Source organism: Ursus maritimus, unplaced genomic scaffold (genome assembly GCF_017311325.1).
Source record: "Ursus maritimus isolate PB19 unplaced genomic scaffold, ASM1731132v1 scaffold_19, whole genome shotgun sequence".
In the NCBI taxonomy this organism is placed as follows: domain Eukaryota; kingdom Metazoa; phylum Chordata; class Mammalia; order Carnivora; family Ursidae; genus Ursus; species Ursus maritimus.
In genome coordinates this window covers 23,389,871-23,405,155 of record NW_024424341.1, presented here as the reverse complement: position 1 = coordinate 23,405,155, position 15,285 = coordinate 23,389,871, and the positions used below count along the sequence as shown (strand labels likewise).

Genomic DNA, 15,285 nt, shown 5'->3' with positions numbered 1-15,285 from the left:
GCCCCTCAGAATCAGGGTCACCCCTGACCCGTCCAGGCACACTCCTGGCTCCTGATGGGCCAGCGTCAGGCCCAGGCATCCACCAGGATCCCCAGCCTGCCCTCCCAAATGCCCACAAAGTGAAGCCCCTCCAAAATCTGGGGTCCATTTTTGAGCGGTTAGGTTACAAGATCAAGATGGACAGCTAGACGTGGTCACGTCACCAAGCTGTTTACTCCAAGAAAACCAAACACACACAGGCAAACAGAACACTCCTGCTTCTGATGGAGGAAGCAGGAACAGGGTGAAGGGAGAGAGTGGCCCCAGCATCTAACCTGCTTCCCTAAGGATGAGTAAAGCCCCCTTATTTTCTGTCTTACAGGTTCCCCTGCAGGCCTTGGTGGCCCAGTATGGCCCACTGAGGTGAACCATGACTGGCTGGCCAACACTCACCACTGACCGCCCAGAGACGCATCTCAGCAGGAGGTGACCCCTCCTGCACCTGCCCCCCCCCACTCGCCCACCCCTCGCAGGAAAGTGCCCGCATTGCCACGGACACCATGTAGTAGGGCCGGCTGCGGCGCCCAGTGAGCTGCGATGGTTTTGTACACGGCCCCCTTTCCCAATAGCTGTCTGTCTGCCCTGCACACTGTGTCCTGGGCTCTCCTCTTCCCATGCTACTGGCTGGCAGACCGGCTCGTGGCCTCCTTCCTCCCCACCACCTACGAGAAGCGCCAGCGGGCGGACGACCCGTGCTACCTCCAGCTGCTCTGCACCCTGCTCTTCACACCCATCTACCTGGCCCTCCTGGTTGCCTCGCTGCCCTTCGCCTTTGTCGGGTTCCTCCTCTGGTCCCCACTGCAGTCTGCCCGCCGACCCTACATTTACTCCCGGCTGGAGGACAAGGGCCCGGCTGGTGGGGCAGCCCTGCTCAGTGAATGGAAGGGTACAGGTCCCGGCAAAAGCTTCTGCTTCGCCACTGCCAACCTCTGTCTCCTCCCTGACTCACTGGCCAGGCTCAACAATGTTTTTAACACCCAAGCGCGGGCCAAAGAGATCGGGCAGAGAATCCGCAACGGCGCCAGTCGGCCCCAGATCAAAATCTACATTGATTCGCCCACCAACACCTCCATCAGTGCGGCCAGCTTCAGCAGCCTGGTGTCACCACAGGGCAGTGATGGCGTGGCCCGGGCCGTCCCTGGGAGCATTAAGAGGACGGCCTCTGTGGAATACAAGGGTGACAGCGGGCGTCACCCCAGTGACGAGGCTGCCAACGGCCTGGCCTCCGGGGACCCGGCCGAGGGCGGTAGCCTGGAGGATGCCTGCATCGTGCGCATCGGAGGCGATGAGGGGGGCCGGCCCCCCGAAGCTGATGACGCCACCGCTGGGGGCCAAGCCAGGAATGGGGCTGGCGGGGCCCCACAGGGCCAGACGCCCAACCACAGTCAGCGGGACGGGGACTCAGGGAGCCTGGGCAGCCCCTCGGCCTCCAGGGAGTCCCTGGTGAAGGTGCGGGCCGCGGCGGACAGCGGCGGCAGTGGGGAGCCAGGCGCCACCAACAGCAAGCTCCCCTACAAGGCCTCCGGGGTGAAGAAGGCGGCCGCGCGCAAAAGGCGGCACCCGGACGAGGCCTTTGACCACGAGGTGTCTGCTTTCTTCCCCGCCAACCTGGACTTCCTGTGTCTGCAGGAGGTGTTTGACAAGCGGGCAGCCGCCAAGTTGAAAGACCAGCTGCATGGTTACTTCGAGTACATTCTGTACGACGTCGGGGTCTACGGCTGCCAAGGCTGCTGCAGCTTCAAGTGTCTCAACAGCGGCCTCTTCTTTGCCAGCCGCTACCCCATCATGGACGTGGCCTATCACTGTTACCCCAACGGGCGGCGTTCCGACGGCCTGGCCTCGAAAGGAGCGCTGTTTCTCAAGGTAGGAGGCCATGGCCCTGCCCCAGGGCACATGTCAGCCTGTGGCAGAGCCACTGGGGGAGGTGGGCTGTAGCCAGGGGGTCCTTACATGCTCGGAGGGCTGGGGGACAGGTGAGCCCTTTCATGGAGCTGAGCGGGTGGGCGCCCAGCTCGGGAACAAAGGCAGAGGGTCCAGGCTCAGACAGGCCCAGCCGGGTGCTCTTGGGCAAGTTCCCCAGATCTCTGAGCCATTATCTCCTCATTGTAAAGTGGAGGCAACCTAGTGCCCACTCATAGGGTGGGGAGTGAGCTGGAGGCCTGGGGGGTCCTTGTGGTGCCGGTGGTGAAGCTGGCAGTGATAAAGGGAAGAAGAGGATGCAGGGGGCCCCTGTCCATGGAGGGGCAAACGCCCGCTCACGGAGGCCTGCAGCCTCATTGGCCGGATGCCCCCTCCCTCCTGGCTGTCACGCAGCTGCCATGCCAGGCATTCTGCCCACCAGCCCAAGGCTTCGCCTCCATAGTCACTAATTAAAGTGAATCATAATTATTTCTGCTAATTTGGATGCAATTGCAGGAGTTTTTAGACCATGGTAATTTGGTCATTACCCGTTATCTTCTACTGAGCCTGACACGCTCCGAGTGTTGACTTTCTGTTCCCTACGCAGAAGCCACTCTTGGTGTTTCCAGAGTTTGGGGAAGCAATGTTTGGCCATTTGATAAAGGACCCAGAGCTCACTCCAGAGTGCTCAGTAGTTCTCATGGGGCTCTGCAGGCCCACAGTTCGGGATCCATGACTCTCTTCTCACAGCCTCAGATGCTGAAACTGAATGAACTCCTCTTACCTCCCCATTTTGGCATATGGTTCATCAATGTTCTATTCCTCGGATATATTTTTGTCTCAGCAGCTGGAGTGACTTTCTGGGGGAAGGAGGGGATGTGTTGTCAAGCTCAGGAGGAGAGCGTACCCTCTACCTCCCACCCGCTCTACCACAGATGGTTCAGAAGCTGGGGACCCCCTTGGCCCTGCCCCCAGCCCACACCCTCATCTCACTCCTTGGTCTGGCACCCCGACCACCATGCCCACCAACGTCACAACAGTCTCTTGGGACAGTCTCTCTGCTGCGGAGATTCTTCTCACCTCTCTGGCCATTCCTTCCAGGCTCCCAGTCCTGCCCAGGCTTTAACTGCTGACGCTCCCTCTGCTCCTTAGCCTCAAACTGGTGTGCAGATATATTTAATTTGGTCCACGCCACCATTAAAAAGTTTCCCGTGTTGGCCAAAATGTAAAAATCAAGATATTCCACATAAAACCCAGCTTGCAACTCCTCTCCCACCTCGCAGACTTGACAGCACCTGGTGGGCCTCCTGCCTGCTGCCCAGCTCTCACCCTGAGCGGAGGGTTGGCAGCCCCCACAGCCGGGCAACCCGACCCCACTTGGGTAGGCCTCTTGCTTTCCAAGTGGTCACCAGGGTCAGGCCCACTCACCTGCCTGGGCAAGTCACTGCACAGACTCCATTTCCACACTTGCTTGAGGGCTTTCACATTTGTCCCAGCCCACATCTCTCCCCGGAGCCCCCAACTTTGTGTCTGGCTGCCTCCTGGACACAGTTCCCTTTCACTTATCATCTGCCCATCTCCATCAGCCAGGTTCCACCATGCCTGCCTTGACTCCTCCCTGTGCCCTGAGCCCCTCTCCTGCATCCAGGCTCCTAATTTCACTTTTCAGATACATCTGGGTCCACCCCACCAGCCCCAGCTGCACGGTTATGGCCCAGCCCGCCATTCCTCCACATCTGCCTGTGTTTTTGGCTGTCCTTCCCCTTCCAACCCCATCCCCCTCCCATCCCAGGTCTGACTCCTGCTGCCCACTTCTTGCTGCTTCACGGAGAAGCCCAGCCTTCAGCTGGGCCCCTCCACCTGTCCTGGGCTCTGCTCTGGCCCCCCACTCCCCAGGGGCCTCCATGCCCAGCTGCCCTTCTCCTGGTCCTGCCCTGGCTTGGCCACACGGCCTCTGTGGAGCACTCACAGCACAGCCAGCACAAGTCAGCGTTCCCTCCGTGGCTTCCTCAGCCCTGGTCCCCAGCTGTCTTCCTGCCTATCTCTCCAGTCAGACAGAAAGGAGAATGGGCCGTTTGAGCTCCGTACACAGCAGACCCAGCTCATCTATTGGTGAAAGCATGCCTGTTTCTCCTGCCTGGAGGAGTGAAATAAATGAGGATTTGGAAGACAGGCCAGGGGCTGGGGGCTGGGAAGACAGCAGCCTCCACCAGGCCCTGGCTGCAGGTGGAGGCCAGGGCTCCCTTCATCTGCATCCCTCCTCCCCCCACCATCTATTCTGTGGTGCATCTGTGCCTGAGGAAAATGTGCTTTCCTGCTACTGTCGCACCCTGAGAAGGAAGGGATTGGACTAGCTGCTGCTCACGTCAGGGAGAGCCTGATTCTGGGCCCCACCAGTCTTTGCCCACCAAGACTAAAAGGCGCAACCTCTCAGTATGATTGTTTTTGCATGAGAAATATAACCCTCTGCAACTCCCGAGGACTCAAGCCAGGGCAGAATCAATCAGTTCAAGCACGTAGGGAAGTGGATCCTGGCAACTCAGGGGCTGATGGAGAGCAGAGAAATCGCGGGAGGGGCTGAGATACTGGCTGGAAGGCGCTGAGGGACAGGTAGCTGGGGCCTTGCCCCTGTGTCTTCTCTCCCTCCCGGCCCTTTCTCCTGGGGTGGGAGGGGAGGGCTGAGTGGTGCCTCCCCTGTCCCTGCCCCGGTCTCAGCACAGGCAGGTGACACCAAGTGCCAAGTGAGTGAGGGGCTGACACACTAAGACTGTGTCAAAGTGTGTCTTTGCAAAGTCACCAGCAGTTGAGAAAGCAGCAGAGAAGGAGGGTGAGGAGCTGGGCTTCGGGCAGCACACATCTTATGTGAACCTGCCTCAGCCAGCAGAGCCTCGTGACCCCGAGCCAATTCTAGTATAATTTTAGTATAACCCTCCGACCTGCTGTAAGGCCCTAGCAAGGCGGTGTCCGTGAAGCACCAAGCACTAGCGCTCACAGTGTAATAATATTCAGGGGAACAGACGCATTGCCCAAGGAATAGAGGGGGCAAGAGCGCCATCGTGTGGCCCTTGGGGGGCACTGTGGTTTTAAAACCGTGTTGTGTTTTTGCAACAGAACACATCAATGGTATGTGATTTCCTGAGACATTCCAAGAGTGGCGGTACTGAAAGGCCGAGGTTTGGGTCTGGATTGTGGGCAAGAAGTGAATGGTGAACATGGGACTTTATAAACAGCCCCCAGTCCAGGCTGTACTGCCCATTATCAAGTAACCACATGTCCATCCCACCGGGTGCTGGGAAAGGAGAGATGTACATCCGTCCAGGCTGGGAAAGGAGATGAGGAGCTATAGGAAGCTAAAAATGCTTAATGATGTGAAAACGAATATGGAGGAGAATAATGCCTACCTGTCTTTGGCAGCAAAAAGAAAGATGGAAGCCTCCCAAGGCTCTCAGAGCGGAGGGCCCGTGATGCGGCAGTGGTGACAAGTCTGGGCCACTCTTAGCTGGAGAATGGGCAGGGTCACGTTCCGCAGATATACATCCCTCAGCCACGAACTGGCCTCTACAGTCACCTTCCCTGGACAGTTCCCAGGGTCCATGATCTCATCATCAAAGAAAACCCATTCTGGAATGGATTAAAGAAGTTAGGGGAAGACTGATGAGGTTCAGGTGGGAGGAAAGCCCAGAGAGAAAGAAACCTCTGGGGAAAGGCACCCACAGATGATCCAAGGGAGCATTCCTGGCAAGGGAAGGGGAATCTCCCATTGTGGCCTCCAACAGCTGTGCTGTGGCCAAAGGGCTTGGGAGAGCAGCCAGCTGGGCAGCACCACTTACCTCCATGACCACAGCCCCGACAAGGGCTCAGGCTTGCAGCAGGGTCACCACTGAGGGCTGTTTCGGGTTGTCTGTGATGTTGTTAACACCAGCCTGTGGAGACAGCCCACCAGGATCATCTGCACTTGGGCAGGGAGCCTCAGAGGAGCCCCCAGCCCTACTCCACCATCACCCCCCGCCCCCGCCTTGGGGGCTCTATCTCCAGTGAAGGAAGTGAGCAGGAGCCAAAAATTGAGGTCTGGGGAGAGTGCAGCATGAAGGCCTGCAGAGGCTGCTGTGGAGGAAGGAGGACTGGGCTCTGGATAGAGGCCATGGGGCACCTGGGGTCAGCCCATGACACAGGTACCATGGAGACAGGCTTCAGCTGTCATCCCAGATTGGGAAACCAACAGGAACCACTGCCAAAAAGCAGAAGTGGCTTCTCATGAAGCCACGGGGGCAGGGTCCTCTCTGTGTCGGAAGGGTGTCAGGCTCTGCAGCTGGGCTGCCGCCAGCGAAGTCTGACTTGGACTTCGGATGGGCTCCAGGGTGGGATCAGGTCTAGGCTGTGACTGAGGGAAGGGGGAAAGAGCCATCAGACAGGAGTGGACAAGGAACTGAGGGGCTGGCACGTGAGGGTCATCCACATGGACACTCTGGTCATCAGGAGATGGCAGGGTTACAGAGAGGAAATCAGTGGGGGTTTTTGCATTTTTCCTCTTAGAAAGTCTTGCATGAATTACTAGTGGTACTTACCATGCCAGAGGTTGGTATTTCTTTATCCATCTGCCTCCCACACTGGACCAGAAGCTCCTAGAAGCATGACATGTGCTGTTCCTTACCTGGGCCCAAGTGGAGCCAGGAGCTGACAGAGATGGGCTTGTACTCAGAGCAGTGATGATTTCATCATCAACACCTCACCTCCTCCCCAACAGGTGCAGGTGGGAAGCACACCTCAGGACCAAAGAATTGTCGGGTACATCTCCTGCACACACCTGCATGCCCTGCCAGGTAGGGTCTGGTGGCTCGTGCTTTCCAGGGGGTGGGCAATCCGCCCCCCGCGGGCTGGGGTTGGTGCTGGGGCCTGGCTGGGGTCTGACTGCAGCTCTGCCATCTGATCTCTCTGGTTCTGCCCCACAGAGGACAGTGCCATCCGGTGTGAGCAGCTGGACCTGCTTCAGGACTGGCTGGCTGATTTCCGAAAATCTACCTCCTCGTCCAGCACAGCCAACCCCGAGGAGCTGGTGGCGTTTGACGTCATCTGCGGAGATTTTAACTTTGACAACTGCTCCTCAGGTGAGGTGGTGGGCCTCCCCCGTCGGGTCGGCTGCTGGGGAGGGCATGGGCTCCAGGCACAGCAGGACGGGCTCGGGTTAATGCAGCTTGAAGAACTTCCTGCTCCTCGTTGAGCATGTGGGTGAGATATTAGCAAGACTATGATTTCTCTGCCCCCTAGAAATCCTAAAATGAGAAGAGCCCACGCTCTGCCTAGAAAGCTCAGAGGCCTCCTTACTGGAGACAAAGAGATGCCCTAAAAATGAACCTCTGACAAAGAAGCCTCAGGGCCTCTGAAACTCAGACTATGGGCGAGTCAGCTAACACTCCCACCAAGTCCTCAGTCTTCTCTTGCTTTGCACCAGGCACGATTCTAATGGCTGTTTCTGGGCCGGCTATTTCATTTCAATCTCAGAACCCTGAGAGTGAGCACAGTGACAGGGGTGGAAAAGGAAGCAGAGACAGAGAGATCAAGACAGGCCCAGTAATTAGTCCAAGGTCACACAGACAGGAAGTGATTGGACTGGGATTTGAACCCTGGCAATTATGCCTCTAACGTTAGGCTTAAAGACTAAAAACTGATCATGGGCAAACTTTCAAATAATTGACTTAATTAATCTGGTGATCACACTGATCCCAGGAACCTCCTGGGAGTTTGGGCAGCTCTGAGCTTCCCTCTGCCCAAGGAGCTGATGGGAGGAAACCCCACTCCCACCCCCCGTCTGCCCACTGGCTCCTGGGCTCCTTCCACACCAGCCCCAGCCCCAGGAGAAACTAAAGATGCATGAGTGACATGGGGTCTGTGAGCTCAGGCTTTGCCCTCAGTGAAGGCAGGAGACCTCAAGGTCCTACCTGGAGCACAGGGTGGTGCCCTCACCTGGTGGCAGCTGTTTCTATCGGTTCATGACCAGGAAATCAACCCCTGACAATGGTGGCAATTCCAAGGTGGGTGGGGAGAACAGTGTCTGCCATGGAACGCACAGCCCCCGACCATAGCCCGCGGTTCCCTCAAAGTCACATGCCTGGTACCAGCTCCAGATGCTGGGTGCTCCTGGGATCTTCTTGAGTCAGTGTGGGAACGCGGCACACAAAGGAAGAGGCTGCCGGAGAGAGTTCTACCAGGTCGGGCCCCACTTGGTGCCTGTCCTTCCTCCCAGGGGGTGTCTGGCTCCATGAGTTGGCAGGACAAACTGGAATCCAGGGCAGGTCACCTCTCCTTCTGAGCCTTGTGTGGTCACTCTCACTCAACCTGAGCACCCAGGTCTGTGAAGGCAGTAGCGCCTGTCAGGGCAGCATCAGCCAGCCCCCTACAGGGTTTGCCACCAGATCTGGGCACCACCCAGAGGGAGCCAAGAGGGACAGCAACCACTGTCCTCAGGATAGCTCAACCCAGGGTTGGGAGGAGGGGGCTTCACTCTCGAGGGCATAGAAAACCGGTAACAAATGAACCACAGTTTCATCTGGGACCACAGAACCCACCCAGAGGCCATTACCCGAGGGACTCGGTGGTATCTGGTCAGAGTAACTGATGAGAAGCAGAGGCAGGCAGCCCTTAAGGACAGACACCCTGTGCCCCCAGCATTCCCTCTCTCCCTCCTTGCACAGATGACAAGCTGGAGCAGCAGCACTCCCTGTTTACACACTACAAGGACCCCTGCCGCCTGGGGCCCGGAGAGGAGAAGTCCTGGGCCATCGGTGAGCTGGGGCTGGAGGCAGGGTGGAGGGTGGGGGACATTAAGGGGGGCCGGGGCAAAGGAGGGGCACTGCCGAGGCCTGAACCCACCATGCTGAGACCTGACTCTACACCAAGGCTGGGCTCCCCACAGGCTTCCCAGGGAGAATTCAGGCCCTGCCCCCAAGACCCCACTCCAAGGGGTAGGGGCACTCAACTGCCCAGGCCTGAAGCCCTCACTCGGGTCTCCTGCCTCAGAGAGGCGGCCCTCCCAGAGGCTGGCCGGGCTCTGCCCACAGTGACCACTCTTGCCTCCTTGTTCCCAGGTACCTTGCTGGACACAGACAACCTCTACGATGAGGAAGTGTGTACCCCTGACAATCTGCAAAAGTGAGCAGCCATCGGCCGTGCTGCCACGGTCGTGCAGGGGAGGGTGGTTCCCAGGGCTGGGATAAGCACTGAGCCCCAACTCTGGTGTGGGGAGCTGGGTTGTGCCAGGCAGAGCTGAGAACACAGTTCCATGGGAAGGAAGCCTGTGAGGGCCTCAGGGACTGAAGCTGGGGTGGGTGGAGACTGGGCCACCCTCACGCCCCAGGGGGCTGGTCTGACCAAGGAGAAGCCCCCCACCAGGACAAGGGGCTCACAGTGGCATTTCCTACATCAGCACCAGAGTCCAGGCTCTCTTTGGAAGAGCTCGGCCTGCCCGGAGCCTCATCCTGTTGAGGCTCTCCTGAGAACGGGAAATGGCCCAGAATCTCCCTGGGCGAGGCCAAGGGCTGCTGAGACCCCTGTGGAAGGGCCGTGGGGATGGCATGTGTTGCAGGGATCTTGGCAGCTGGTAGCCACCAGTGAGGCAAATTAAATGAGCAGAGCTAACACAAACCAGTGTTTTCAAAGTAGAGACAGTTCCATCCCAGCCGAACTTCATACTTGAACCTGATGAGACTTCCATAAAGGGCACATTTGAGAGGCCAGCAGCAGAACCAATTTATAACTCGCAGCCTGAGACTGCACAATCATGGCAGTGGCTCCTCACAGCTAATTTGAGCCAATTAATTAGATTATAGACTAAATTTGAAACATCATCCTATGCCGAGAAAATTATCTTTTTATGAGATGATGATTAAAAAATGACTATCAGTAACTCTTAGATCACTGATGCTGGAATTAATTATCAAAGGCAAAGGACAGTAATGGATTATATTTCTGAGACATAATGATGTTCTGCATGTCATTAGTGTATTTATCTCAGGGCTGATAAAGACCTTGTAGAAACCCATGTTTGCTGGCTGTGCGTGTCCAGGCACTAGCTGGCCTGACGGGCCTGTGCAGTGTCTTGTCGGCGGTGCCTGCTCTCTGCAGGTCTCCCGTGAATGCTCTCCACAGCGGGTGCTCAGGCTGCAGAGGAAACCTGGCAGGAAGGGAAGAGCAGACAGGAAGTCAACAGACCTGGATTCAGGGTGTTAACACCACCACCCCCTCCCCGAGCACCTTGCACACCCTGTGATCCTTGACCCGCACTTAAGCACCCACATCAATTTCCTTCCTCCAAGAAATGGGATGGCAGACACATCCCATGTTGTTGTTGTTTCAAGTTTTATTTAAGTAATCTCTACACCCGATGTGGGGTCCGAACTCACGACCTCAAGATCAAGAGTCACATGCTCTTCCTACAGGCGCCCCCCAACACTGTTCCTTTCTCAGCATGCCTGGTCCCCAAAGTGTCTTGGGGCCCACAGCGATCATCCTTGTGTTAGACCAGAGCTCGGGTGTGGTGGCATAGCCGCTCAGAGATAGACAGACCCAGGAGTCCAGTCACGGGATAGGGTCTGGGTGCTCTCCTGGCTCCCCCAGCCCCGTTGCCTTGAAACAACAGTCCTAGGAGGTCTGGGGACTTCTAGGAGCGAAGAGTCTCTGAGGTTCCCTGCAAAGACCCTTTCCCAAAACAGGCCCCCCCGACTGGCTCCGAGCAAAAGCCCTGTTCTGCACCTCTGTCTCCAACTCGGCCCCAGTTCTGGGTGATGCTGTGTCCAAACTTCAGCCACAGCCAAGTCCAAGGTGGACGTGGGACATTCCTGGACAGACTCTGGAGTGGCAAGGGCTCAGCCAGGAATTCACAGGCCTACACTGAGTTTCCCTCCACCCCAGGCCCTTTCTGGCTCCACAGGAAAGGCAGATTTTAAACACGGGGTTTGGTCTTACCTGCTTCTCTCTCTCTTGGGGATGAGAACTGGCTCCACACTCAGGATCTGGGGCCTGGGGAAGGGGGCAAGGGGCTCACCTTGCTTCCTGTGCCTTCCTGTGTGTTGAGCAGGGTCTTGGAGAGCGAGGAAGGCCGCAGGGAGTACCTGGCCTTCCCCACCAGCAAGAGCCCTGGGGCAGGCCAGAAAGGACGCAAGGACCTACTGAAGGGCAACGGCAGGCGCATCGACTACATGCTGTATGCAGAGGAGGGGCTGTGCCCAGACTGGAAGGCTGTGAGTCTGGGGCGGGCCGGGTGGCCAGGCCATGCCTGTAGATAGGGGACCCTTGCCCTGCACCCCTCAGCACGGTGCTGTCCTCTGAAAACAAGATCGGTCTGTCCCAGAGACCCTGAGGCCCAAGTGATACTCCCACCCCTCTGTCTCCAGGAAGATCCTGGCCAGCTCCAGCCCCCACCCCCTGCAGCCCCACTCCTGCCCTCCAGGCCCCTCCTTTGCAGGATACCCTCTGGATCTAATAGGGATGCTTCTCCCCAACAGGAGGTGGAAGAATTCAGTTTTATCACCCAGCTGTCTGGCCTGACCGACCACCTTCCTGTGGCCATGCGGCTGATGGTGTCCACAGGGGAGGAGGAGGCATAGACCAGCCACATCATTCCGAGCAGTGGGGCCTCTGCCAGCCCTTTGAGCCGCAGCACCTCTCTGGCCATGTCCCCTCCAGCGAGCACCCCCGGTGCTGGAGGAGGAGGGCAGGGACCTGGGGGGAGCCTCGGTCAGTCCCAGGTGAGCTGCAACCAGCGCCACCCTGCACCTCTGAGCACTCACCGTGGACAGAGGAGTCAGGCTGGCCTTGGGAGCCGCAGCTGCCCAACAGTGCCATTCTTTCGAAACGTGATTTTCTACAAATCTACAGCACAACCTAGTTTGTAACCCGGGAGTTAGTATGAGAACCGGGTTTCTGTACTCTTTGTATCTCTTCTCAAGCTTCGTCCAGGGTTCATTATTTTTGTCTGCTGCCCTGTCGTCTCGCATGCCTGCACCCTCGCATGCACGCTGCCCGCATGTCACGTGCCACGCCGTAGCCACACAGACCCCTCACTCGGGCCTCACCCAAGGCCAAACTCCAAACACGATCAGAACCAGCCAAAGAAGCATTCCTGGGCACAGGGCCGCCAGCTCCTGCCTCCAGTCCTTACGGCTAGTGAGCAGGGACCCGTGAGGGCTGTGTCCACTTACCAGCAAGCCCAGGCTCTTCCCAGGGTCTTGCATTCAAGGGCGATTACATTTTAAAAAGAAAAACAGAAGAAGTTAAGAAAACCACCCTTCACTTTAGAGGGTCTGCAAACCATGAGGGAGAACACTGCTCGGGCTCCCCTCTCCCAGGCAACCAGTGCCCCAGAGGCTCCCCCAAGAGACTTCAAAGTGGGCAAAGGGAATCTGAGGAGAGATATCACTTTTTCACAGGAAGAAGGGGAATAGATTTATAGCTTCTCTTCTGTCAAAACCAATGCATCCTCTTCTTTCTGCCTGATCCCATTTCTCTTCTGGACACCTCTCTGGTTTGGGACCAAGCTTTCCCTGGCTGAGCTCAGGAACTGTCTGCCTGTCTCTGGGTGAGGCTGCAGCTCTGTCCTCCCAGGCCCATCCTTGAAAAGTGACCCAGGGGCCCTGGATGAAGGGGCAGGAAGCCAAGGTGCAAACTGGCCTATCCCCTCACCCTCATCAGTTGTGGAGGCTGGGGGTGAAGGCCAGGGGCCACTGCTTGCCTGGGGCAGTGAGTGGTACCGGTTGGCATCCAGGCCCGTAGATGCCCACTCTGCCACCGTGTGACCAAGGCCAGCCCTGGGTACCTGGGCAGAACATGGCAGAGTTGGCAGGTGAGGTCCGCAGCTCCCCACTCCACAGCAGCACTGCCTCTGCCCACCTGCCTTTTCAAACACACCTGGGGGTGTTCCCCACGGTCATGCATGGGAGGGCGGTGCCTGTTTCCCGGTGTAAGGACCCTCCAACTCGGAGGACTGTTCTTGACAAACCCCCCTGGTCTCCCCTCCTTAAAGCGCCCTGACCTTGTGCCCACCTGGCTCAGAGCCAGCTCTGCCCAGCAAGGCTGGGGAGTGCACCAGGACCCTTCGAATACTAGAAGCCTCCTGGTGCCGGCACGCTGACGGTGTGCCTTGTCACCCACTTGAGCTACACGAGGGGCCAAGCAGCCAGCCAGAGGCAGGCCCTGTGCTGGAGGAGGACACTCCTGAGAACCAAACACACAGGGGCACTGGTTTGTCCAGGGCAGTGTCTGGGCTGAGAGCTTTGCTGCCAGGAACATTCCCTGACCAAGCCCCCAGCCAGAAGGGGCTGCTCACCACTGACCGCACACTCCCACCTGGGCTCTCTGCTGTGCCTCTCCTCCGAGGGCCTGGCCTTCAGGGCCCTGACTAGGCTTCATGGGGTCAGGGGGCCCCCCACTCCCAGGAGCAGCCAGGATCTCTGCTCACACAGGCAGGGCCCAACTGAACATGCTCGACTCCTGGATGGCTGGGACTGAGCCAAGACCCCCAGACTTCGAGTCAGCTATGTCCAGGAGAACAGGAGAGACAGAGGCCAGGATTCCTGAAGCAGAGAAACTCCAGCCCAGCCTCCATCCCTCCAAGGAGCCACCTCCCTCCCAGGGCAGCTCTATGGGAGCAACGGCACAGGGGCACATGCTTCTCTCCCTACTCACAGGGCGGCCTTAGGCAAGTCATACCTCCCTGTGCCTCGGTCATTTCCTGTCCTAACAAGGTTGCCTCTGCCCAGCCTGGCCCTGGCACCTGGAGCCGGGCCAGCCTGCGTCCCACCTCCCCTCACATTTCCCTCTGGCGCAGCCTCAGCACTGAGGCCACCACTGCCCAACCACATGTTTCATCAAGGCTGTGGACTCCTAGGACCATGCACAAGCCAGACTTTTCCATTTTGATTTTTTTAAAAAGAAAATACTATCAGGATCTCAGATTCTGTGGCATCTAGGCCTAGGAGGGGTGGACAGGGGTCATCCAAATCCCCACCCAAGGCCCCATGCCTGCCCCAGGCCCGGCCTCCTCCAGAGAAGCCAGGAGGCAGGGGTCAGCTTCGGAAGGAAACGGTCATTTCCATTTGTCCAAACCACCTTGAGTTTTAAGTATGAATATTAACCTTGATGCTTTTTAACTATTGTATTAACTTGCTGAGATTTAGAAATACTGTTTTAAAAAAGAAAAAAAAAAAAACAATTTTTTAATTTCTGTATTTTTTTCTGTATTGTATCCTCATGGGACATTAGGGGTTTTATATGGTAAGCACACCTAAGGTTTTGGTAAAAATATTATCAAATATATATCCAGACGATTCTTCCCTAGAAGAAAAACAATCTTTACACTTGATAAAATATTTTGAAAAGAGAGGTGTTTTTTCCCTTTATTGGTGCTGAACGGAAGGATGGATAATAAGAAAATAAAACTGTGAGGCTCAAGACTGGCATTCTCTTATTTGAGGGACAAGCGGGGGCCAGGCTGTGCGGGGCCCGCCTTTCCTGCCTCCCCTCTGCAGCATGGCTAAGTCTGCCCTAAACCGCCAGAAAACCAGGCCACCTGGGCTCCTACCATCTTCTTGTTCCCTCTGGGAACGAAAGGCACCCTGAGTGGGGAGAAGCAAGGCTGGGTCCTCCTCAGGACTCTCTGGTTTTCCCCAGCAAAGCAAGGACCAGGCTGGGGTGGGGTGGCTACATAGTGCCCATCTGCCCCAGGCCTCCAAGGCGGCGGCAGGTCCTTTTGCTAGAATGGGGTCACACAGGAAAAGGCTTTACCTCCTGGCTCCTCCTCCTGATGGCTGGTTTGCTGGGTCTGCATCTCAGGAAATGCTTTGAGACCACCTCTTCCCTATCCTCTGAGCAGCAGCCTGATGTCCAGGTGTCAAGCCTCAGCCACCTGCGGATGCGGCACACCAAGGCCAGACACTTATGGATATACCTGGGTAACGTCACCCAACACAAGGACGGCCCTGCCAGGCCCAGGACCTAGCCACAAGTCAGCATCTCTGCCTCTAGAAGCCCCTCCCAGCTGGAGCCAGACAGGAGGGACCCAGAATTCCCAAGTAGAGGCCAGGCCGGCTCCCGCACGGACAGCACATCCACCCCGGCTCTGCACAGCTGAGAGCACACAACCCGCCCGGCCCGGCCAGCTCCCAACACAGGGACACTGCCACGTGAGAGTTTTCTGAGCACTTCAGAACCACGGCAGGCTCCAAATTCAGTCAGCAGCTCGTGCTGCCCCTCAAACCCAAAGCGAGGAACTGGAGATGCAAAAACGCAACAGGGAAGAGGGCTCCTCTGAGCCCAGAGGTCTAACTGGGCCCTGAAAAGAGAGGGGCCTTCACGCCA

General features: G+C 57.3%; 1 protein-coding gene across 1 annotated transcript; it reads left to right on the top strand.

Moving 5' to 3' along the window:
- Window positions 1-200: 200 nt before the first annotated feature.
- Window positions 201-12,361, top strand: SMPD3 (sphingomyelin phosphodiesterase 3). Its single transcript, XM_008702418.2, has 7 exons — window positions 201-1,902; window positions 6,683-6,758; window positions 6,888-7,043; window positions 8,628-8,717; window positions 9,021-9,084; window positions 11,009-11,171; window positions 11,436-12,361. Exons 1-7 carry the CDS (start codon window positions 577-579, stop codon window positions 11,535-11,537), a joined length of 1,977 nt encoding a protein of 658 aa, XP_008700640.2. The 5' UTR covers window positions 201-576; the 3' UTR covers window positions 11,538-12,361.
- Window positions 12,362-15,285: the final 2,924 nt, after the last annotated feature.

Coding starts and splice junctions, on each gene's coding strand:
- SMPD3 (XM_008702418.2), top strand. CDS start 577: ATGGTTTTGTACACGGCCCCCTTTCCCAATAGCTGTCTGTCTGCCCTG. Junction 7,044..8,627: donor CTTTGACAACTGCTCCTCAG/GTGAGGTGGTGG, acceptor CTCCTTGCACAG/ATGACAAGCTGGAGCAGCAG. Junction 9,085..11,008: donor ACCCCTGACAATCTGCAAAA/GTGAGCAGCCAT, acceptor TGTGTTGAGCAG/GGTCTTGGAGAGCGAGGAAG.